The sequence below is a fragment of the Vigna unguiculata genome, chromosome 8 (genome assembly GCF_037176805.1).
Source record: "Vigna unguiculata cultivar grain cowpea cultivar isolate G323 ecotype 2 chromosome 8, ASM3717680v1, whole genome shotgun sequence".
Lineage (NCBI taxonomy): Eukaryota > Viridiplantae > Streptophyta > Magnoliopsida > Fabales > Fabaceae > Vigna > Vigna unguiculata.
This window is the reverse complement of record NC_140799.1, coordinates 30,897,658-30,922,925: the sequence shown is the minus strand read 5'-3', so window position 1 is coordinate 30,922,925 and position 25,268 is coordinate 30,897,658. Positions and strand designations below refer to the sequence as shown.

Genomic DNA, 25,268 nt, shown 5'->3' with positions numbered 1-25,268 from the left:
TTATAATTTTCAATAATTCATTTTGATACACTAGACATTCTTTTCAAAAATAAATAATATTTCAGATATAATCTCAATTTATTTAGTAAATATTTTGTTCATAATTCTCCTAAAAAAAATTAGTTGTTTTTTTAATTATGCTTCTAAAATGAATTTCATTGGAGAAAAAAAGAGGACCCTGCAAATTTTGCAAAAGAAAAAAAAAACAGAAAGAAAGCCTATGAATTGCATTGGGAGCAGCACAATCCTGACGCTGCTTTGTTTGTTTCTGTTCTTCTTTCCTTCGTCCTCGAAAACACAACCGACAACCTCGTCCGCAAAATTAACATTGAAATTCAAAATTGCTAAAATTAAGAAAACAAAAAGTCACGTGTCTTCCACGCCGCCACCAATAACTCTCTTCTCTCTCCTCTCGCCACCGTCGTCAACGCACAAACACCAACCCGTTCCCCTTTCCGAACCGGAATGGAGGTTGGGGTCTCCGATCCGAACCCGAACCCGGTTCGGGTGAAGCGGAAAACCCTTGAGGCCATGCTGGAACAGTGTCAGAGAGCCCTTGAACTCATCAATGCTTCCGATGGACAACAGCAAGAACAAGAAGAGGAGGAAGAAGAAGAAGACTCTGACGAATCGCATCCTTCCACGCCCCCCGATCCAGAAACCGATCAGGCAATTACTCTCTTTTTTCTCTTCCAACTTAGATACTTGAAATTTCTATCCGTTAGGGTAAGCGTTTTTGGGATTTTCTATGTTATTTGTTCGCATTGTGCGTTTCGAGCGAGGAAAACTTGCCTTTTTATGTATGATTTATGTGATGAATAACAAAAGGCTTCTCAGTCCCGTGTTAGAGAAAAAATGAGGGCTTCTTTGATAAACGATTACTTTGAATTTTTGAAGTGATAAAGCTTCTTTTTCTTTTTTTTTTCTTTGTAAAACTTAGATGCACTTTTTAGATACCTTTTATGCCGTTTCGTATCAAGATTGAAGATTTACCCTAATAATCAGCGTAATAAAAGTTTGCATTGAAGGTCGACATTGGTCAATAAACGAAATTCCAATTCTGGTTGAAGAACAGTGTAAAACGACTGTCTAATAGCGTGTTTTGATTACCGTTTTAAAGGCAAAAAAAAAAATGTTCGTTGGTATTTTCCAAAGCGCAAAAAGGATTGGCAAGATAAGTGTTGGATCGAAGCTAATGTGGGGTTTAAGTTGGTGTCAACTGTTTCCAAACACACAACTGTCCTATTTTGTTGTGCTAATGCAAACAACCATTTACAACAAAGGTGTTTTTGTGTCTGTTTGACGGTAGCCTTTTTATGTGGAACAAGTACTTCTTCTAGATGTAATTATTGTTAGTGCTGTGCTTGTATATTGTAGTTGATGCTATGTGTATTATGCATTGACGATTTGTTAAGAAGGATATTTGATATTTTGTTTGAGATTTAACTTGATAGCTTGGAATGTTGTGTGCTCCATGCAGTTGTGTGACCTAATCAAATCTAGAGTTGAATGTCCTGACTTCCTTGAAAAGTTGGAGCATGCACAAGCATCAGTTTCTCTCAGTGTAGTTGGTACCGACTCGTGCAAATGTTCTTTTTTTGTTTGGGTCTTTACTTTTAGAATGCTAATGAAAAAAGCTTGGTTTTGACAGAAGAAGGTGGTTCTTGGGATTTTGTTAACGAAAATGATCTTTGGGAAGGTGAAGAGGCGAACTCAGACCAAGAAGATTATGTCCTTGTTAAACAAGAAGATATAGTGGAAGGAATAGCATGCTTCATGGCTGCATATTTGTTGTCCCTCAAGCAAACCAAGGTTTGTTATCAGTGTAGTCTTTTGTTATCTCAGACTCTCTACCGTACCCATCAATTTAGGGCCTAGGTATAAGTTACTCTTAATTGTGTCACTCTTAACTGCTATAATCTGAAAAATCTGAAAGTCTAAATCTGTTGACTTAAAAGCACCTTCTGAGTTCTTGTATATGCCTATGTAACAGACACTGCATATGCTTCTCAGTTAGGATGCAAATTCCAGAAACAGAAAAAAGGACTTGTATGTTACCTGAAAGGTTGTGGGGATTGTTCCTCAACCATTTGTAAAGTTGTCTTGTATGTTTACTGCAATGCTGTTTAAGCGAACATGACTATTTGGTGCATTAAAATGTTTTTCCTTCCATGGTTTATAGTGAAGTTTAAGTTTCTAAAGCTTATTTTCTATAGGAAGATGTCCAATTTATATCTGGCGAAGTTTGAATATCAGAAAATAGTTTGCAAATGAGTATTGCATTAATAACTACCTCCAAATATATTGTTTTCCTTTTGTCTCTGGCTTTGATGTTCAATATCTGTTTTCATGGAAATTTTTTCTTTCAAAACTATTACATTGAGCACTATAGTATGATAAAGTTCAACCTATTTCTTTTTGTCCCCGTATTTTAAATTTGGTCGGATTTACGATTTACAGTTCAAATATTTAGTTCGGTGATTCATAATTTAAATTGCAATTTGAGCACTTCAATTATCTCTGATTGAGTATTTTGCCTTTTGCAGGATTTAACCCCAAATCAACTCCAGGATGGTGAGTTTGGTTGCTTCCTCCATAATATATGGTCTTATTTCTTGTTTTGTCCACAACTCCATACGCTTGAGTGGAAAATGGGGAAGAAAGTAGAAGCATCTCCTTGGCTACCTTACTCATTCTAGATAAAGTTTTGTACTCTACTTTAGCCAAGTATTACCTAGATAAAGGAATGGGAAAGAATTTATCATTTATGACTTTTTTGACGTGTTTTTATAGCTCTTAGCAAGACATTTTCCGTGCAAAAGAAAAAGGGAAAGCTTCGAAAGGCATGGGATGGGAGCAAAGTTGTTTATAATGTTGCATCATGGGGAGCTACAGCCATTGGGTAATGGCTTATTACCAAACACCCTGCTCTTCTCAGTAAATGTTAAGGAACTCATTAATGTCCAACCTAGTTGATGTACCATGTAACATGTTTATCTATGCAGTTGGTTACTTCCTGTTAGTATAACTTCATTGATAACTTATGTGGGACACTGATTCTGGGTTTAAACTGTTGTCAATTTGTTTTTATATTTAGTAAAGTGCAGAAAAATTAGTGTGACTCTTTTACCCTCTTCTGAGATCATGGTTTAATTTTTATTGATATCTTTCACTTTTTCTCTTGACAGGATATATCAAAATCCTGTTGTTGCAAGGATTGCCACTAAAGCATTTTGGACTTCTTGCCAAGTTATATCAAAGCTACTGTGATCTGCCGATGCAGCTTGAAGAAAAGTTGAACTGTAGTAAATTGACTGTTGTGTATTTGCTTGTGCTGCAATTAAGCTTGGTTTGGTACACTCCCTCTGCACCGAAGTTCAATTGATCTTAATGTAGTTTGATCATGTAAATATCTTTATTCAAATGTCCCGAGTGCTATTCAAATTCTTATTCACAACTTGGCCCTGAACACATGAAACATATCCTTGCTTTCTCCAGCTGTACCTAACTCAGATTCCGGCCATAATTCAAGTTTGATTGAAATAATAAAGTCGTTCATTTTTTAATTTGATATGATATGTTGACAATTAAAATTTAGGTATGGTTGATTAAATTTAAATGATGTTTAACAAGAACATATAATGAAAATAAAATCAAATGAGATCGCCTAAGATATTAGAGGGTGTTTCTGTGGAAACAATATTAATATTAACAATATCAATACCATTTCCAGAAACAAGAATCAAAATTACGTTAATGATAGAGAAATTAAATACCTATGACTGATCTATTTAACTAAGAAGACTTCTTGCAAATTGAACCCCACCAAGCCAGCTCTGACTTTCACCTATACTCATCATACAATCATTTAAAATGTCTGGACAATAAAAACTGACTAAAAAAATTAAAAGACCAGAAAAAGGATATGAAAATTAATGCACACCCGAGGCTGTTCCATAGAGAGAATACGTAAATAAAGGCCTTGAATCAAATTTAAGAGATCAAATTACCAAAAAAAAAGTACAAATTACGATATCCAAGCAAACCCCCTAGAAAATGACATCAGGTAAAAACAAATGGTGACATCAAATGTCAAGGTTCCTGTCACAGTAACATGTCAGCTTAAAAAATTTCTACTACATTGCTTGGAATTCCAGAGTTATCAATGAGCAGGAGCTAAGCCATGTGATTAATTTAAAAAAGCATCTAATAACCAAAGGTGATAATCAGTTACCAGAATCTGCTCATTTGAACGAGCTCGAAACTAATCAGACCTAGTAATCAAGTTACCTTTTATAAAGCCAGGAATATCGAAACTACCAAAACAATGATTCAGTTTTAAAAGGTATACACTGTTAATGTGTAAAATTTTACACTGCTAATCAATAAAAAATTATCCCATATGTTCTAAAAAATATTATAAAAATCAACACTTTTATCATAATCAATTAACAGTGGAAGAACTTTTAATCTGTTAGTGCATATATTTAGTTATAAATAAACAGAATACTAATGATGTCAGTGCTAGTTAATCAAGAGACCAAGGTCTGATTAATAGAATGTAAAAAACTAATAAATTTATATATTATTCCTACTACTGCTACCAAGTATTACAATGAGTAATTTACTGTATATATACCATGTATAGAAAAAATCACTATTCCTCATTGAAAAGCACATTGATCTTTCTGGGAGCAGTTGAGTTGCTTGCTCCTACTACAAAATTGGTGACCCCCATGTATGCCTCTCTTCATATTTACATGTAGAATTGGCCTAATAGTAAAATGTGTTGTCCTTGTGATTGGGAGCATCCTTGCATAGCATGGAACGAACTTCCATGATGGATCTAGGTGGCTCCAGGTCTTTCTCATGCAATGCATTTCCTAGAAGCTGCTGTATGTGTGAAGCAAACGTATCATCCAGAATCTGCACAATATTACTTCAGGTCACAAATCATAACCTAAAGTACACAGCATAAAGAAACAATACAAGGAATGAATGCCTTTCTGGCATTTTCACTATAGACAATGGTATTTTGACAGTCAAATTTTTTTTAGCCCCATTTGACACTACTACCCTTTACTACTTTTAACTTTCTCTTATTCTTAACAAATCCAAAAGTTTTTTTTTTTATGACCCTTTAATCTCTACATAAGTGTCAAACTCTACATAAGTGTCAAATGGTGTCAATCGACCGTTTTCCTTCACTATAAAGCAATCAATCTAGAGCAATATTCTTTGAGACCTTTATAACTATACAACAGAGACAGACTGTTAAGCTGTTAAGTAGTTACTCACAGATACAGCGACCCTTGAGCCTTTGTACCACGATCTATTCTCTTTTCTGTTCTCCAAGAAACTTAAAATTTCCTGTTAAATCAGAAATATACCGAGATATGATGCAATTAATATTTTTCTCAAATCTAAGATGCTCAAAGACAAGGTAACAGATTCCAGATGAAAGTGAACTGACCTGTCCCATACGATCCCAAAAACCTCTACAGATGGCAATGAAAACATGAGTCTCAAAGACACTGTGAAGGTGACTTATGGTACTAGCCAACTGATCTTTCAATGGTTGCATTCTACTTCTTAGATCAGACTCCACCACAGTTTCTTTCGATTCTTGAAGAATCTTTTTTAATTTTGTGGTATTCTGTAATTTTGTCTGAAACGACAAGGAAAAAGCTATTAGGATATACTTGAATACTTGATTATTAACACTATTCTGAAATGTGAACAAGAAATTGATACTAATATGAAGAAAAAAATAACTTCACAGGCAAGTTAATCAATTTTTCCATTTATAAATATCTGCTCAGTATTTACTCCATTATAAAGCCGAAAAAATGAGATTTAGACAATTTGAAATTTATTGATATGTGCTTAAATATCGTGACTGCAGTAATGCTCTACCTACACAAGTCAAGTATTATGTTAACAAGAACCATAAATTTTCTTTCAAAAGACTACTAACATTTTCAGCTAGTTTCTCCACAATAGCTTGCACGTAGTTCCTGAACTTTGCTCTCAGCATCACTGTCACCTCACTAAGTCTCTCACCAGGTGTTGTATTTCCAACATTTGGCAAGCAAGAACCCCATGTCTTGAACTGGGATTCAACCCTGGGACGCAGGATGTCGAGCATTCTCTTCAAGGAATTCAAAAGAACTCCGAGCTGGAAAAAGTAAAGAAATTTTAAATAAAGTATCAAAGACACCAAAAAAAGTTTTTCAGAAATTAAACTCACCTCATCAGGAACCACATAGGCACATGTATTTCGTTTGGCAAGCTTTTGGACATATTTAAGCCCGAATTTCTTAGGAGCCATGCTTTCTTTGAGAGGAGATAATACATCTGCATATTGTTTGTCTAAAGCTTCCACAATGGCCTTCTCAATATCAGCTATGGCCTGTTGCCAAATTTTTTTTCAAAAAATTAATCAAACTGTCTTCAAAATTTTGGCCATCAAATACAATAACAGACTTAGAGCCAAGGAATAAAAACTCCTGTTCTAAAATGGCCTTTTTAATATAGGAAATAATTGAAAGAAAGAAAAATCTCAAGGATAGGTATTTGTTTGTGGAAGAGATGAAAAGGGAAATGGATAGTATCAAAAGTTTATGGGTAAAAAGGGGAAAGAAATAACAAGAATTGGCATACATACATTCTCTAGAACCAAGGTATATTCTGGCCATCGGCAAATGATGACCTCATAGTCTGTCAATGTCTCCTTCAGCCGCTCATACATGTCATCAACAAAGGGAGTAGTAGAATGCTGTGTTCTAACTCCAGACCATTTCACCTGCAACAGCAATGCATTTAGATTATAAACCCTGTTGTCACAACAATTTACTGCAGAAGAAATGTAGTGGTTAAGGTAAAATTAATTTTAGGGTTTATAATCAAGTCCTGAAGACAATCAAAAGATTACTTGAGACCTAGTTAACCTAAAGGGAATATCTTCCTGAAGACAATGAAATATGACAATATTAATACTATATCTTAAATGTAAGTACCTTGTCTAATTTGCATGACTCCAGCAGAGATAGACGTTTATCTTGTATCCAAACAAGAATATACAAATGGAATAGCTCTTTTGCGTCTACCCCACCTTTGATGGAACTAAGGAAATAAAACAAGTTAGATCTGTGTAGTAGAAGGGATTCATTCTTTGACTAAAAAGTCAGGGCATACTTAGTGTCTCCAACTAAAGCATAACAACACTTACCCAATACCCCAGCTTACAAGGTCTCTCTGAAAATCTGATGTTGCAATAACAAGTTCTGCTACAGGTGATGATGGCCCTGATGGTGGACAAGATATGAGGAATGCACGCAATCTATTGCAAAGCTCTGTGCTGTATATGGAAGCAGAAAGATTTGGCAGGTCCACAAAGCTGTGAAAATATTGAACCAGCTACATTAGAACCTTTAACATACAATAGCAATCTGATAAACTAACACAATAATACTTTAAAACTAAGGAAGATGAAATTTGAAATGGATCTAATAATGTGATTGAATTTAATGTCTGAGTCAAGCTCAAAACAAAAGTAATCATTGTAGAAGAAAGGGATGTTGTCACATGTGAATACAGACTCAAGATAACAGTTGCAGTTAAAGACAAAACGCAACATTTTTGTTTACAATATGTAAATTACATGTTCGTTTCATAGTTTGGCTGTAACTTATTCATTTACTATAAGCTTTAACACCAGGTCTAATTTTTTGGAACTTAAAATGTACAGCATTTAGTCCTGATAAGGATGAAGAAAAAATATCATGGTTAAAAATGGGAACAATAAAATCAGTTAGTCCCTTCAATAGTTTTGCTGAGGACTTTTGTACAACTCATTGGACTTGGTAAGGAGTAATAATATACTGCTATATGGTACCCAATACTGATATATTATCATTCTATAAGCTAATAACACTAGTTAATAGCAATTTCATTATAAATTTCCATTAAGGTAGCCCTGAAAAAGTAGACATCCCACTGTGTAACCATCAATTAAATAGATGAACAGAAAGTCCATCTACATTCAGTAGCGTTTCAAGATTAGAAGAGATGCACATAACACAGCACATATTTATTTGCATGTAAGCAAAATTAAAGATGAGATATGATACACATAACCTACATCAAAGTTCTAGAAAAAAAAAATGGAGTCCTTCAAACAAATAATACCTAGGAAGAATATTTTGATTATGAATCTGGATATCCGTATAAATCTCATTTCTAAGATTTATACATAGGGTTTTCATCTTCTGGTAAGCAGTAGACATAGCTATGCCATCCATCAAACTGCTTTCATTATTTTGTGCAATATATTCATCTGTTTCACTCAGGTGCCTCTTGGACCTCTTCTTTGCGGCAACCTAGCAAGATACCAATTTGTCAATTAAATTGCAATGTCATGAGTATACAATTAGCGATTGTTGTCATAAAATATAAATTATATCTAACCTGGAAATAGTGACAAAATGCAGTTTGAGCCTCAGGAGATAAGATATCATGAAGAAGCTTGTAAAGTTTAACAGCAGGTTCCAATGCAGGCGCTGCATGGCCAGTTGCTGATTTGAAAACCTCTATGATGCCCGAGAAAGAAGATTCATCCAGTGATTTGTAGTTCTCAAAAACAAGAGTTAGTATATGTTCAATTTGATCCTTGGTCTCTCCTAGTATTCGGTTCTGGAGATCAACAATAATAACAATATGTTAGACAGACAAAAAATCAATGAATTTGATAGTAAACAAATGCTAACAAAACAATCAGTTCAGGTATATTGACTACATCTAAAACATTGAAGTGGCTAGTTGAAGTTATATGACAAGCATAATAATTAAATGTCAAAGATACCTCCTGGTGACTCAAAGAAGTCTTGCCATTGCCCTTCATGATAACAGGTGCTAGTAGATTACACACCAAGTTGAGGCAGTCTGCTGTAGGTGTCGCCACATCCATGACATAAGATAGATATCTATTTAAAAAGAATTTTGTGAACACCTTATTATAATAAAATGAAAAAAGTGCGAAACTACATATTAAAGAAATCAAATCATTTATAGCAATTGCAGATCAACTTTACATTACCTCAACTTGGTATATATCTCAGATACTCCATAATAGGATGCAAACTCAGTCAAAAGCCATTTCCATGGACCATGCAACATTAGGTTCCTCTGCTGAAAGCCCTGAATTTTCATTGCAACTTCCATAACTAAGTCATAGGCAACTGTCTCTGCTACAGAACCATACTGGTATCACAAAAAATAATAAAATGTGAACACGCGAGGCACATTATATTAGAATACTCAAGAAAATATAAGAACAAATAATTAAACATGTGACTACTCCAACATAAAGCACACAATTTTTATTCCCTTCTGTCGGAATAATTATATCTTAGTTTCTTTCCAATTTTCTGCACACACAACAAAATAAAGGGGGTTGGCTGAGGGGGGGCACCTTCCTGTGACTTGAAATATTGGCCCCCCGCATTGTTTGAGAAATGTTTGCAGTTTTCATTGTTTTCAGGGACCAGCATTCGTATACAGTTCATTCAAAACAAAAAACAAAAGTATGTCTAATAGCTACATATCATGGCATACATACAAATAATGTGGCATACTTATAATTGGAAAACAATAAAAGTTTCTTGAGCTAAACAGGCCTTTAATCTGCATCTGACCAAAATCATGCAAATGATATGTCAGACAAATGAATGTAAATACAGTTTAACATGAAAAAAAAAATACATAATCAAATTGTACTGTATTTTGGCAACCAAAAAACAAATTCAGTCCTAGACATCATATCATGGATGTGAAAGTAACTTCAAACATCTGTGTGGTAAGCCCTGGGAATTACCACGAGGTATGATTATGTTTTCTATTCCAAATCATTTTTCAGTTCCAAGAATCCTGGCTCTTTTATGCTGCCATGATAGCTTGACTATGATTTAAGAAAGTACAGATTACAGGATTTGAAGCTCTGTTACAGCTTTATGTCCAAAAACAACTGCTCGTTGTTCACAGTAACTAACCTTAAGATGACTATTATCATCTGCACTTGTTGAGTAATTTATATAAAGTTGTAACTTGCCCACAAGCTCATGGTCAGGTTCGCGATAAATAGGCCACCAGCGTAATTTGTCAGCCTGTTTCAGTTGAACATAAATTCCATCATATGATCATCACTCAAGACAGGCAATAATAACACTCAGAGACAAACACCGTACAATATTACCGGATCATCAGCTATAGTAGCCACTTGGACAAGAACACGACCAAAATGCTTTCCCTTGGAATCTTGAACTTCAACAAGTAAATCATCTCCAAGGCTATCTGGAAAACTGTACAAGTATTCAGAAAACTATTCAAGAGGTAACAATCATAAAAATTGAAAAGACAAAAAGACAAACAAGAAAAACTTACAACATATGGACTTCACTAGATCCCGGCTGCAACCTTACTGCATCATCTTCGACTATGCTTTTCAGCCTTAAGAAACATGAGTATGTCTCTGATCACATGCATAGGTAGAAAAATAAATAACATTAAACAAGCCCAGTGAAATCCAAATTAGTGAAATGAGAATCGAGTAGGTACAATTAGAACTGAAGTATCATGAAACACAGACAAAAGTAATAAAGCATGCAAGGAAGTATAAAAGTTCAACAAAGATCCATAAATTCCGAAAAAACTGATTATATTAAAACAAAATGAAATACTTTTTTTGACTCAGCTGTAACAGGAGTACGATCAAAGTACTATCTTAGAACTACTGAGAAGGTTAGTTCAAGCCAGGGAGTATACCTGATAGCTAGACTACAGCACAATAATTTTTTCCCAGGTAATAATAATATAAGATAGAGAGGGGGGAGGCTTCCTAGTTATAGATTTAGGGAGAAACACAAGTGTCAATGAGACCTCACAAACCGCAGTAGGAATTGGTCAACTTTTATGTAGACTCCATTCAATCCTATTCCGACCTTTATGTCAACCACTATAGCTACAATGGAATTTTAACCGTGTCAAGCTACTAACGATTGAAATGTAACACATGACAATGAGTTTGTTAAACTACAACCAAATGACTAAATGCAATGCTTTCATAAAAATCATCACAACTATAATAAAATATTAATCAAGGCAAATTACATACAGTAACATTGCAAATGTTTTAAGTGCTATCTCATTTAAAGAATTGCATAGAAAAAAAAAAACCATGCACATAAAGACACCATAAGGAGTACACACAACTATTACAAAATTCCAAGGACTAAGGAGTACACACAACAACACTAGGGGCCAAATCTGTTAGTTTCACAGAAAGCCAAAACTCAATTAGACCAAATTTCTTCCTAGAGTTAAACAAGTCTGATATTTCGGTCACAATAGAAATATTGAGAACGAATTTTTTTTCAGACAGTTTTTTCCATAATGCATAGAGATAATGAATAATTATAATGCATGTTAACATACCTTGCACAACTTCATATGATGATGAATTATTCCTTAGAGTTGTTACGCCAACCTTCAGGAGTCCAGATACTTGCTGTATGTAGCGGGTACTAGCATGCACATATGCCAAGCTTTGTCGAGCCAAGGAACCATTTGCAGGCACACGTGGAACAAATCGAATTCTTCTGAGAGCTTGCCATCCAGCAGATAGTGACGATTGCAAATTGGAGAAATGGTATCGCACAGAGTCCATTTTAACTTTTTTTGTCATTATCGATGACATGCTACAGCCAGTAGGAGGGTCCAAGCCCATTTTGACTTTACGAACTGCAAAGTGAAGAATGTCTAAACAAGGATGCTCTTCTTGGGATGATAAGTTAAATAATTTTATTAGTAAAAGGTAACATGAGAATGTACCTTGCACCTTCATCTTGCCAATAAGTTTTTTGGGTTTTGGAGCAATACCCTCACTGGAAGGCTCTGCATTGCTCTTCACCATTAGCTCATCTTCTGATTGTAATAGTATCTGCCGTAATCTACATATACCAAAAAAGGAATCCAATGAGAGCAGAGGAACCAAAATAATAGTCAAGGATCAATCATTAAAAAAAAAAACTGTTAAATATAGGCATGTGAATGGTTAAATATATATCACACTCACTTCATAGGAGACCAAGTGCCAAGAGAAGTAGTAGAAAGCTTTGGAAAAGAAAGGTGTTCACGTGATTTTCATCAACCTTTGTTCATAAAATAAAGTTATATTTATTGACAAGACAGACACTGTCCCCTGTTGTCTCCCTACTTATTCCTGAGAATCATGCAAGTAAAATGTTTACTTATTTCATGGTTGCAGAAAAATAACGTTTTTATTCAATGTTTTGGCCAGAGTCAGCATGACATAATAAACACCTGTGTTAGATTCTCCACAAGACACTATACACTGTAATATGTAGACTTAGCACCATTTGTGTATATTCATGGAAAATACACAATAGAAAAAGCCTTATTTATGGTTTTTATAGACTTATAAAAAGAATAAGACCAAGTGCCAAGAGAAGTGGTAGAAAACTTTGGAAAAGAAAGGTGTTCACATGATTTTCATTGACCTTGGTTCATAAAATAAAGTTTTATTTAATGAAAAGAAAGACACTGTCTCCCGTTGTATCCCTACTTATTCCTGAACCACCATCTGAATGGAATCATGCAAGTAAAATGTTTACTTATTTCATGGTTGCAGCAAAATAATGTTTTTTTTTTTCAATGTTTTGGCCAGAGTCAGCATGACAAAATAAACACCTTCGTTAGATTCCCCACAACCATTTGTGTATACTCATACACAACAGGAAATAGCCAGAGTATCTTTACCAGAACTAAATACAGCAAGACTAGAGGAAGGAGAGGGCAGAAGAGTGCAGAAGAGGGAAAAAGAGAAGTGGAGGAAGAATCTTAACTTACCCAAATGAATCCCTAAGTAGAGCACATTCATTTTCCAAAAACATAGGAGCTTCCATACACTGCATTGCCCAAGCATGAAGGCAAAGGCGCACACAAGCATCATATGCAATCACTCCATGCCATGGCCCAAGAGCACTGAAATGAATTTACACAGAAATTAGCCACACCCAAGGAGAAAGTATTGAGCACAATCAAAGAGGATGAAATACCTTGCATGAAATGTTGGAAGGCGGGGTGGGTGTGAATTTGAAGATGTAGCAGCCTCTGAACCGGTAGCAGTTCTGTAAATATAGAACAGATCAAATAATATTGGTTAGCTACACATTCACATAAACTGTTCAGCTAAGATGTCATGTACTTTTGAAAAGGTTAAAAACTCAAATGTCTTGCTAACCTAACAAATTGATCAGGGCTCCCACTTTCAACATGGTTTTCTATCTTATCCCCTGACACAGATTTCAAAGTACTTGATTCAGCTTTGTTTGGAGAAATATGAGCTCTGGAAGTGGGGATTTCCTTGTGTGTTTGTCTGATATCTTGAGTAGAACCAGAAAATGGGGGTGCACTGGGAATGTCATCATCTTCATCATCAGATATTCTTCCATGCTGGGAATTTCGTAACACAATTCAAGAAGTTAGACTAATTTCAGCAATACATTTCAAAGATGAGAAAATATATAAGGAAATAATAGAGACCAAGAAGAGGCACATTGCCAATACAACAACAGTGATTGATGCAGCATCTGCCTTATCGAATACAAATCTTAAATAACAGTATAAAAAGCCTGTTGTTCTATAAATAAAGCTTTTTGTCACCATCCAAAGTTTCATAAAAAAAAAAATCATATTAGCAATTATACCAAGAAAAATTTCAGTATTACTGAATACTGTAGGCCACATTACAGCCATTCACTTCAATAGTTTATACCATATCCACCATTCCATACCTTCTCTGCAGCACTTTTCACATTCATCCTTGAAGGCACACTAGAAGCATACCCTTCAGACAAATAAGTTCTACTTCTTGGCAGAGCTCCATTGATACTTCCTCCTACCTGCGTGGTAGAGAATTCAGAGCTAGCAGCGGAATCCGATGAATCATCCTCTGTGAAGCCACTCTGCCGCACATTAGCAACCCCCCTCATCACCGGATCCCTCACAGTGCCAGGTCTACCAACCAGTGTTTCCCTGGAAGAACTGACCTCTGAGTATGTATAATCACTCCCATAGCGGGGTCCTCTCTGATTGAAGTTTCCAAGTCTCCTAGCAGCACCATTGGGAATTCTTCGATCTTGTGGTGATGAATCCAATGAGTACCTGCCACCATAAACTTCTTCCTCCGATTCAATGCTGTCATCGTTATCAGAATTTGAAGCACTATCTCCAGTCTCACCCGGCACAACTGTAGATACAGGAATTGCATTAGCAGGAAGATGCCCACTCCTGAATTTTGCTGGGGGTGGTAGCCCAAACCCTCTACCAGCACCACTCTTCATCCCACTGATGGGATCATTGCGTGATCTCAATCCAGTGTTTGAGATTGGAACTTCCTTCTAAACACCAACCAAACAAAAAACAAAAAAAAAAAAATCAGATTTTTCACATACACTAATGTAGTGGGAAAAGTGTTCCAGAACACCAACACAAAAATTAAACAAAAAAAAAAACAAAACAAAACAAAAACCACAACTTTACATACACTACCCAAGTTAAGAAAACCACAAGTGGGTTATACCCTCAAATAATAAAACTCTTAAAAACTAACAGTCAAAAGGGTCGAGTGATGGTTACCTCTCGGACCCATCGAAGTGCATTTCTGTCAAGACCTTCAGTGAACATCTTGACCTAACCGCCAAATCTAAAATAGAAATCCCTGGAAGGGAATGCACTTCCAAATGAATGGCCTAACACAAAACAATAAGCTTCTGATTAAACAAAAACAACGGGTGCTACAACAAAATCATCCAGATACTACAGCATTCTGATATGCAAGAGCACACAGATTAGAAGGGTTTGAGTGGAGAAAAGAGGGTACCAACGGACAAAAGGAAATAAATAAAGCCTCAATGAGAGACTGGAATCAGTTGAGAGAGAGAGAGTAGAAATAGAACTATAAACGTAATGGGTGCGAGATTTGAGGGAGAAAAAAAAAAGGAAAGGGTTTGCTTAATCAAAAAGCTTCCTTTGGTTTGGTTTCTCTCTCACTCACAAACTCAGAGAGTGAAAAGAAGAAAAGACCCACAAAACTCAAATACTCTGCGGCTTGTCTCTTTCTTTTGGTGCCTCTGCACTGCACTATTGCTATTCTTCAATGATCTCCATAACACCCAATTATGACCGTTTTATTATTAAAGAAAATATATGATATATTTTAAAAAGATATTCTGGATCTATAACATTCATACAACATTTTATTTATCTTGTAGGAAAATGTTACTAAATTAAAAATCTATGATTTGTATAGGAAAAATGTCATTTCTTGTAATTAGAAATCTTAAAATGAAATCAATGCCATATTTAAAGTTGAGAAGGTAAGTTTACAACTAAACATTTTAAATAAAATTTGTCGTTTTCTCTAGAAGATTACAGCGCTAAAAAAAGTTAATAAAATTCTTTACTCCCTTTCTATAGTTTTTTTATTATTGTGAACCGATAAAAACATATTATTGTGTATCTATATTTACACTTTTATTATAATAAAATAATATAATTTTAAACATGTATCTATATTATATTATATATAACATATTTTTATACATTTTTTCCAGTTTTACACTTTCATAAGTAACAATTTATAATTTTACCATTTAAGTCATCTTTTTAAAATTTAACCTTTTTAAACTAAAATAACTATTTATAATAAAAATATTACCTGCAAAAACAAAAACTATCTACAAGAAAATTTAAAAAAAAAAGTTTGCATTTAGTTTTTTTAATTAAAATTATGTCATTTTTTATTATTGCTAAAAAAGTGAACACATGTGACACTAATAATTTTAAAAACAATATTAAAAAGTATAAAATTAATTCAATTTAAAATGTATATAATTTTGTATGGTTAAAAAATATATTTGATAATTATTTGTAAGTAAAGTGACATGATTTAATTACTTATTTTTATTAAATAAAAAATGATTTTTATATATTAAAAATAAAATTATTTAAAAGATGAAATTAAAAAAAATATATGTTTCTACAAATATTTTAAATTTTTTAATTTTTATTGATGTAATAAGAAATAGGGTATGTGATTCTATAGTGTATTGTGAACATGACGGTGATTTGGCGCCGTTTGCGTGGTGCCAAACGTCTTTTATTATTTTATGACCGACTAAAAAGGGAAAAAAAATTGCTGACGGTTGAGAATATAAAGGACAGTAGTTTGGTAATAAGAGACTTGACCGATGAGGAGTGGAAGGAATGGTGGAATTAATTAGTGTTTAAAGGCTTTTTTATAAATATTTAATTCAAACAAACATTAAAGGTTGGATGAAATCAAAAAAATCGAACGTTGGAGTGGGGACACTTTATGGTCTTTTGTCTTTAACAATAAAATTCTTGGTTGTGTGAAGGAAAAATGAGCAAAAGAGCAAAAGGGACCCACAAAGCACATGGTGGTGGCCCCACATTTGGCCTAATCTATTTCTTTGTTTATGTTTACATATGATGTTGGCTACTAAGTTCCTCACAAACCAGCCACTGGTTCAAGTTGGTTGGTTAGGAGGGTGAAAGAAGGTGAGTGGTATTGAAGAGAAATCTGGTTATATGGTTTTCAGAAATTTGTTGCGACAGCCACATGGAATATGCTTCAAGTTGACGGCTAGAATCATGAAGAGTGTTAGCCCTGACTTTAATTTGAAAATTTTCGAATGTCAATATAACGATAAACTTTTTATGATATTTGACATTTTCCATTTCAAATATTCAATCATTGCACTATCATTTTGACATGGGAGTCCCACTGCTACTTGGTTTTGGTTTTTACCTTCTGCTGCATAGTGTGCAAGTAAATGAATTATAGATGCATACATGCACCAAACTTTTTTAATTTCAGTGACACTTCAACTAAACTCAATTAATATATATATATATAATACACGTTACGATGATCTTCTGACGTGTTACGAGAATATAAAAACAATAGAGAGAATTAAATTAAATAAAAGCGTTATGATATTTGGGTAATAATGGAGGAAGTTATTGTGTAAGAGAAAGATGGGTCATGTTATAGGCATGGTGCGGTGTGGAACACACCTGAGAATCCATTCGGCACAAAGGTGCAAGAGAAGAGAGACGTTTTACGTTAAACTGAATCAATGTGAACGCGTTTGGACAGCCAAGCAACAGGAGTGTTTCAAATTCTACTGACAGCTGCGTGTGAAAGGTTAGTCTGAGAGAATAAAAAAATGAGGGACCAAATAATCAGACAACTTGGTTGAAAAAGGCCTGATTCGACCTAATTCTTATGTTTATTGTCTGATAGAAACATTTTACGTTCAATTGTCCCCTTCATTGGTTTTGTTAGGTACAATATCTATCAAACTTGTAAATGTATGGCTCATGGTGCGTACCTTCTCAAACGTAAACATTATTATGTAATATTGATTGTTAAAATAAATGGTCTGATCTTAACCAATTTTTTAAGTTGTATTTAATTGTGTTAAAGAAGTATTTTAAAGTTAGTCGTGGGAATTCATTTGTCAGGATCTGCACTCGGAAGCAAACAGTTGTGACTAAGTCAGCAACACATGTAAAGGAAGGGATTTAAGGTAGCATCACACATTACGATGTATTGCATTACCTTACTGACGTGGTGCTTTTTTATGTAATGCTTATTCTACTATATAACATTGTATCTAGAAAGGCTCGTCACGATGCTTTTATGGAGAAATTCTGGTAAAAGGTCACACTAGTTCTATAAGGACCAGTTTGCTTAATTGTAAATTAATATCTAGATCCTCCATTTCTTTCTATGATACATTCAACTGCTAAATTAAATATGACTCAAATAGATCACCTAAACTCAACCAGCCTCCCAAAAGTTCGTCTAAATAAAATGAAAGAAAAAGATTATCTTCATTGTAGATGGAGAGATCCAACAACCAAAACAATTTATTGCTTTTTGATGGGTATTCACACACATCTATAACGTTATGAATGAGGATTTCGTTAGTTTAACTCATGCGTACAGTTCATCGAGATTACACTCCCCAAGAAAAACCTTAATGCTCCGTGGAGAACCGCAGTTACCTTCTGCAATTAGTGCTCTGTCGTTGGCAGCCATATGAGCAATGATCTTGTAAATCATTTCAATCTGCAAAAAGTAAAATGTTAGTAAATTTATCAGACTCGCGGTTCTTAATGAAAGTTTAAGAAAATTAATATACGGAAGCGGTGGGGCAGCAGTATATACATCTTCTGGGGCATGGCAACGGTCAGCGACTTCTTCAAGTGTTAATGGTTCGACAGGCTCGTTGCAGCTGAAGGCAAAAATAGATAAACAGCAATCAATGATGGATTTAGCTGGGCATTTGATTGGTAAAGAATATGGATGCTATGTACAAAGCTTAGTATGAAATCCAAATATCGATCCTCTTCTATTATCTTTCATGGTGTGCGTATATACAGCATGCACAACATTGGGTTAACAACAAAAATTCAAAAAGATTATTATACCAAGAGATTCAAATTCAAAGCTTCTACGTTCTTGCAACAAGTCAACTGCATGATAAGTAAACAAAATGATAGGAACCAATGCTGAGCACCAGGATACATTATAGTTCCACAGCTACACTCGATTTAAAAATACCCACCTATAGCTTATAAGTTCTTCTGAACTCATACATTCAGAGGATCGGGACATGCATATATCATATATTTTTGAATATTTCTTGCTTGCTATTTACAAGCATACTACAACGTACCTAGCTTCATTTAGCACTGCCAATACCCGCTTCTGAAGTGCTAATACTTCTCCTGCGGCTTTCTTACCAGCTTCCACACCTAATTATCAGCGGCAGTTAAATGAGAATGATGACCTAATTGAGTCTCTAAAGGAATAAAACAATTTAATTTGCATCAATCAAACTTCCAAATCAACCAGGATCAAGTGAGAACGCAAGGATGATTTTCAATACTTCACTGAGATCCAGAAAATCCTAAACTAGATATCAAATGTGTACAGCTTACCAGGTTGGTGATACGCATTTATGTTAACAATCGAGGCATATATTCCAACAGCCCGCTCATAAAGGGCTATTAGGGCGCCAACTGATCTGGGGTTCACTTCTTGCACCGTGACTGTGAGAGATTCACGGTTATTGGCATACAGGGCTGACCTTGTTCCCTGAAGAAACTTCATATTTTAGCACTATGCACACATAACAACTAACCAAATCAATATTTAAATAGAATCACCACCAAATAGAATCACCACCAAATGCAATCAGAAAATATGATTGATTAATTGGTCAGACCTGTAGCATACCAAACAGGTAGTCACCACATGTGACACCTGGTTCAAGCTCCCAATCATGGCCAGGTGGTCTATCACGTAGCACCTCAATGAATGTCACAAAAAAATTGTGCACACCTTCCCTCAGTTGCTGAATGTAGCTGTTTCGGGTAAAATTTATTAAACAATTTAAACCAAAAATTATGCCCAACGAACTTTAAACTAGAATAAAAACTCACGCATGCTGATCCGTGCTTCCTTTATTTCCATAGACACTAATTCCTTGGTTAACCTGTGGAATCAAATTCTGATGGCATTAATTCATGAAGATTTTAAGTTTTTTAAGATTAAGCATCGTCGGAAACTGAGTTTATCAGCAGCACGTTAACCAAGCTGATATATCCCAGGTATGATAAAAGCAAGAGAACTCCATCTATAAGTGTGAAATGTGTGCTTCCTACGTGATTACAATTTACAAAACTACAGATATTAAGATACTGTTTAGCTCTTACTAGATATTGGCAGCTGCAAACTGAATAAAGAAAAATCTATCATTTTCCCCAAAAAACGCAAGACAAGAGTATCAAAATAATGGCAGTAAGAATTTTTAGACACATCACATTCACATACCCGATTACCATCCAAGTCAAACTCCTTGCCAAGAGATTCCATGACCAGCTGTTGCAAGTATCTACTAAATAATAACATACTGTCCTTATATGGAAGGATAACCATATCCTGAGTAATAATAAGGAGGATAGAATCATTATAAGCAATAGTGACACGAAACAGAAGAGAAGACAGTGGCTAATCATTCACAAACCAAAACTATCTGATCCATACTTTTGATCCTACACCATCTGTAGCCCAATACCAACATAAAGCCAGCAAAGCTGCAGGATTATTCCTTATCTGCATAGAAGCGTCAAATAGTAAGAGTTCCTTATGATTGAGGAGAGAGTCAAAAATTGAACGAACAGAATGGTAAAGTAGAAAGAAAGGTGGAAACTGAATTGTACAAGAACACTACATAACAAATGCCACACCAGTTACCACACTTAATCACGCTATGCTTAAAAGAAGGCAAGGGTATTCAAGAAATTGTTTTCTAGAGATATAACCAGCTTATCTTAATTCTAATTTTTCACTAAAAAAGTTTTCTATTCCCACATACCAACATGAATGTTCTCAATTTTTCTTCCTTCACATATTGTTGGACATTCTACCACCAAGAGGAGAAAACGATAGTTTGCATGGCCACAAAAGCATGTTATAGGATGAAATTAAACATGCTTATTCTAAAACAAGCTGATAGTATTGAGTTTTCACCATAATGATAAAAAAGAGCATTACTTTGACAAACATTCACACAACACATCTGTGTCAAGTAATTATAAGCTAGAAGATCCAAACTCAAATCATCTCAGTATTTTAGCTTTAGCATGGATTTTGACACTAAATGTACCCCAATAGATGATTACTGTTTAGCGCTGCAAATTTTACCAAGCTATTGTTTCATTTTATTACTGGTTCTATTGGCAATTTTCAAATTCGTGGTTTTTTTATCTAGGAAAACTAACCACATTGTAAAACTAACCAGTTCTAGGAAATACTTGAAGAACTAGAAGAATAGGGAACCCAAGGACATAGGTTCAAAAAGAATGTATGCAGAAAAAGAAAGAATTACAATGTACATCAAAAACTAAAAAACTCATGCAACAGCAATAGTTGCATTTATAACCAACCAACATAGATACGGTAAGTCATTAAGTAAAAGTTGTTCACTTGTTCCTCTAGGTGTTGCATTGTTATACAGGAAAAACGTTCATCTAAAGAAGCACGACACTAAGGAATCTTAAAATGTTAAAACATTGGATAGAATGTCCAGAAACATTATCATACCACAGTACTTCTATTTGCCTCATCCATTAATGCAGCACCAGCAAGCATTTCTCTGATGTCAATGGTCTGAATCAAGATGCGTTATAGTTTAATATAAAACGTCAAAGTAAAATAGCAATTAGTTGTTATTGTTTAGGGCCAATTACCTGAAGGGCTGCTGGAAGCAGGCCAACCGCAGACATCTCTGATGTTCTACCTCCCACCCAGTCAAACATGGGAAATCTAGCTAACCAGCCCTCAATTCTTGCAGTGTTATCCAACAAAGAATTTTCTTGTGTTATAGCAACACCCTGCATTATACACCATGCAACAACAGATGAAGATTTGTTTAGGTGACAAACTGACAACAGATGTACAAAAGTAGGGCCAATGTCATTGAGAAATTCATAGTAATGCCAACAAAAGAACACATTGCTAATAACTAAAATTGTGACAGATAAATACTCAAAATAAATATTATATTAAGTTAATACAGAAAGAGATTTTTCATAATTCGAAGACTTTGTGCATGTTGGAATTACGTTTGCACATACGTTAACATCTGTTCACTTCAATCCACCTAGAGACAAGCCTTTCCATTTGCACTTGTTGGATTGGAACATGTGTCTACTGATATCCAAATACACTATTAACCTCACTCTTTCATCAGAGAGTGGAAAAAAACCCTTAAATAATTGAAGAGGCTCAGTTATATGTACACAAGGCAAGAAAATCTGTGAAAATAGAAGCCATAGAAATGACCTAAAATAATATCTTAATATTTAACACATTGTCATTCAAAAATAATTTAGAAGAAATTTCTAAAGAAAATTAAAACCTGAGATTAAACCTGTTTTGGGAAATTCAATCCAGCTTCACGAAAAGCTTTCTGCACTTCTAACAAGCCATTTCTAGTCTCTGGGGTACCACCACTCTGAAGATAAATCAAAATTCATAATTCAGCGACATACAATAATAAATCCCACTAACACCATATTCAAACAAAAAGAGTATAATCTCCATGCACACCTTTGAAATTACTAGTACAAGTGTCGAAGCTAGCTCAGGCCCAAGTTGTGCGATTTGATGATCAATTCCAGCAGGATCCGTGTTGTCAATAAATCTTATCTGTCAAAAGTCCAAAACATCAATTTTACCCCATAACTATGTGTTTGAGAATGCCTCATTCATATTCCTCAAAGAACAAAGCTTAAGAGATTGTTTGATTTGATAGAATGTTTTCCATTTTCTATAAGTGGAAACATACTTAACTTTAATTTATATGCACTGTCAACCACTGGAAATTCATCATTGTAGTAGAAAAAAAAGTAAAACTTAACAAACTTATCGAACATGCCAGCCAGGCTATTACTAGATGACAATGGTAAAACTCTTTATATCGTCACGGCAAACACTATTTACTCTTTTACCATTTCATATATAAACTTTTGAAAATTGGGGGTACATTTTGCAAACAAAATTGAAGTTTCCAAGCCAGTACATTTTTATTGTCAACCTCTTAAAACTCCAATTACAGGGGAAGTTTCGAACTATGAATCATTCATTTAACTGCTCGGATTGTATTACCTTGAGTGGAGGATTATCCGGAGCCAGCGCCTCCGCCACAAACTGCGGTCCAAGTGCGGAGCCTCCGATCCCAACCGAGAGTATCTGCGTAAACCTCCCCTCCGGCGACGACGGCGGCTTAATCTGCCAAAACGCAAACCACACCGCAATCTATAACCAACCACACCACACGCAATAAATTCGAAACGCAGCTAACCACAAACCGCGACATCGAACTAACCTTACCGCTGACGACGTCGTTAGCGAAGCTGCAAATGGCGTCGAGCGTGTTATCAATCTGCTTTTTGAGGAACGCAGTGGGCGCCCGCGAGGAGTCCCTGAGCCAGTAGTGGCCAACCATGCGCCCCTCATCGGGGTTCGCGATGGCGCCCTTCTCAAGGTCTTCCATGGCGCGAAGCGCCGCCTGAAAGCGGGGCTCCATTTCGCGGACGAACTCTTCGGTGAAGCCGACCCGGCTGACGTCCAGGTAGAGGCCGAGCTCCTTGTGCTGGTAAAGCCACTCCACGTAGCGCAGCCATAGGGCGCGTGAGTCCTTCTCAAGTCCCGCGTGGTGCGGTTTTGTTATCGATGAGAGTTGCGCGGGAGCCTCACGCGCGAGGGAGCGAGGGGGAAAGGGTTTGGAGCGGGAAGGGAATGAAGGAAGAGGGGTGCGGCGTCGTTTTGGAGTGGAGTGGTTTTGGTGGTTGAGAGTTGGAGAGGATGAGCAAATGCCTGAGATTGAGGCCATGGGAAATGAAATGAAGGATTTGTTTGGTAGTTAGTTAGTTAGTTAGTTAGTTGGGGTTTGGTCATTTTTGTTTTCCCAGGATTTTGGTTTGTGAAGTGTTTGTACAACTGAAATTGAAGTAGAATGAATGAATGTGTTGTTGGAGGAGAGAAGCAGAGAGGAGGAAGAAGAAGGAGTAGCTTTGTGTGATTGTTGGTGACTTGTGTGCTGACTGGGATAATGAAGGGAGTGGATGGTTTTTATTGGTTGGTGGGAATAAACTATCTCTCGTGTGTTACAAAAATAGGGTTCAACTCCAACCACTATTACCTTTCTACCCCCTAGTATATTCCTCCCTCACTTCCTTTGTTCTCAGTGACGTTGTTTCATGACCATGTTGTTTCATTACAATTTTTTACAAATAGTGTTGCATCGAGATGGGTCACATATATTTGTCTCATTTGTTTGTTGACTATAGTAAACAAACATTTGTGGGTTTTCTATACTTCATACGTTATATAATGAGGATTATTTTTGTGTACACATTTTATAATTTTAATTTTTTAAAAAATAACTGATATATTAATATATTTTTTTTAAAAAGTTAACATGAATTTCGTTTTCTTTTTTTTTTTCTTTGTTACATTTGTAGTTTCTACTTTAATATTCATATATTTCTTATTATTACTTTCAATCTTTTTTTTTCTTTCTTAAATCTTAAAAAATGCAGATACAGGTGTGACAACACCCATATTTCTGCTAGTCTATATATAAAGGAATATCTGGTGGTTACATTTCTATATTTCTGCTAGTCTATTATTAAAGTCGTGGTTTTTTAAATTCAATAATTATTTGACCTTTTAAATAATCATTTTGTTAGATTTAACTCTTCCATTATCTTTAATAAAAAATATTATCTACAAAATAAATAAAAAATATTTATAATAAAATTTACAAAACTATTTATATTTATTTTTAAAATTAAAAAAAAAAAGTGAACCCACACGTTTTCACGAATATACATAAAAGGAATTAATTTGTAAATATTATTCATATCAAATTACTTAATAAATATTAATACAAATAAATTTCATATTTTAAAAAATTAATTTAAATAATTTTTATTAAGATATAAATTCTAAAATATTTGTGATTTTAATTTTATCAAACTGAATAAAAACATAAAAATATATGAAATCAAATGTTAAGAATTCTTTGGTTTATATATTCATTTGTCTCAATTTTTTCAAAATATTTCGATTGCTCCAATTTTTTTAATCTCAATTAGATTTTAATTTTTAAGATTTTATTTAATTAAGTTTTTTTCATTAGTATTATACCAATTGCGTTAAAGATATGTCACGTATCGGTTTGTGATTTTTTTTATTTGAAAAATGTCTACGCGTTAGGTATACGTCGTACCATGTGATGATGTATAGTACAACGTTTCAATCGTTTCAATGTCAGTTTCATGTATTTTATATTCAATTCAGTCATTGTATTTGTTATTTTGATTCAATTCAGTCCTAGTTTATTTTAGAATGGAGCAACTATAAATTTTAAACAATAATTTCTTAATATACATGCACATTTTCCCAAGTCACACTTAGAGATGTCAATGGAGCAGGTAGGGTACGCGTAGTAGCTCCCTCGTACCCTACCTACTATATAAACATATGCCTCATACCCGTACCCATATCCGTCGGGTATCCGTTA

At 34.8% G+C, this 25,268-nt stretch overlaps 3 protein-coding genes across 4 annotated transcripts; 1 reads left to right on the top strand and 2 right to left on the bottom strand.

Annotated features, from left to right (window-relative positions):
- The first annotated feature begins 237 nt into the window (after positions 1 to 237).
- Positions 238 to 3,571, top strand: LOC114193178 (uncharacterized). Of its 2 annotated transcripts, XM_028082892.2 has the most exons (6): positions 242 to 669; positions 1,481 to 1,571; positions 1,652 to 1,812; positions 2,547 to 2,574; positions 2,794 to 2,902; positions 3,189 to 3,571. In XM_028082892.2, the coding sequence occupies exons 1-6, from the start codon at positions 466 to 468 to the stop codon at positions 3,268 to 3,270; spliced, it is 675 nt and encodes a 224-aa protein (XP_027938693.1). In that variant the 5' UTR covers positions 242 to 465; the 3' UTR covers positions 3,271 to 3,571. The 2 variants fall into 2 exon arrangements, with proteins under 2 accessions (XP_027938692.1, XP_027938693.1); XM_028082891.2 differs by lacking the exon at positions 2,794 to 2,902 and having other exon boundaries at positions 238 to 669.
- Positions 3,572 to 4,528: 957 nt separating this feature from the next.
- On the bottom strand, positions 4,529 to 15,153 carry LOC114194307 (pesticidal crystal cry8Ba protein). The gene is made up of 22 exons (XM_028084437.2): positions 14,716 to 15,153; positions 13,872 to 14,477; positions 13,319 to 13,530; positions 13,134 to 13,205; positions 12,925 to 13,059; positions 11,887 to 12,005; positions 11,491 to 11,796; positions 10,441 to 10,528; positions 10,253 to 10,358; positions 10,050 to 10,163; positions 9,098 to 9,261; positions 8,864 to 8,984; positions 8,470 to 8,694; positions 8,191 to 8,381; positions 7,232 to 7,399; positions 7,020 to 7,125; positions 6,668 to 6,805; positions 6,251 to 6,412; positions 5,978 to 6,178; positions 5,474 to 5,668; positions 5,299 to 5,370; positions 4,529 to 4,926 (listed from the first exon to the last, which is right to left on the bottom strand). Exons 1-22 carry the CDS (start codon positions 14,761 to 14,763, stop codon positions 4,774 to 4,776), a joined length of 3,702 nt encoding a protein of 1,233 aa, XP_027940238.2. The 5' UTR covers positions 14,764 to 15,153; the 3' UTR covers positions 4,529 to 4,773.
- Positions 15,154 to 17,981: 2,828 nt separating this feature from the next.
- On the bottom strand, positions 17,982 to 23,796 carry LOC114195620 (glucose-6-phosphate isomerase 1, chloroplastic-like). The gene is made up of 14 exons (XM_028086149.2): positions 23,067 to 23,796; positions 22,847 to 22,969; positions 22,289 to 22,387; positions 22,110 to 22,193; positions 21,427 to 21,570; positions 21,281 to 21,346; positions 20,222 to 20,290; positions 20,009 to 20,116; positions 19,618 to 19,670; positions 19,401 to 19,539; positions 19,114 to 19,270; positions 18,849 to 18,927; positions 18,338 to 18,404; positions 17,982 to 18,238 (listed from the first exon to the last, which is right to left on the bottom strand). The coding sequence occupies exons 1-14, from the start codon at positions 23,571 to 23,573 to the stop codon at positions 18,104 to 18,106; spliced, it is 1,830 nt and encodes a 609-aa protein (XP_027941950.1). The 5' UTR covers positions 23,574 to 23,796; the 3' UTR covers positions 17,982 to 18,103.
- Between the last annotated feature and the right edge of the window lie 1,472 nt (positions 23,797 to 25,268).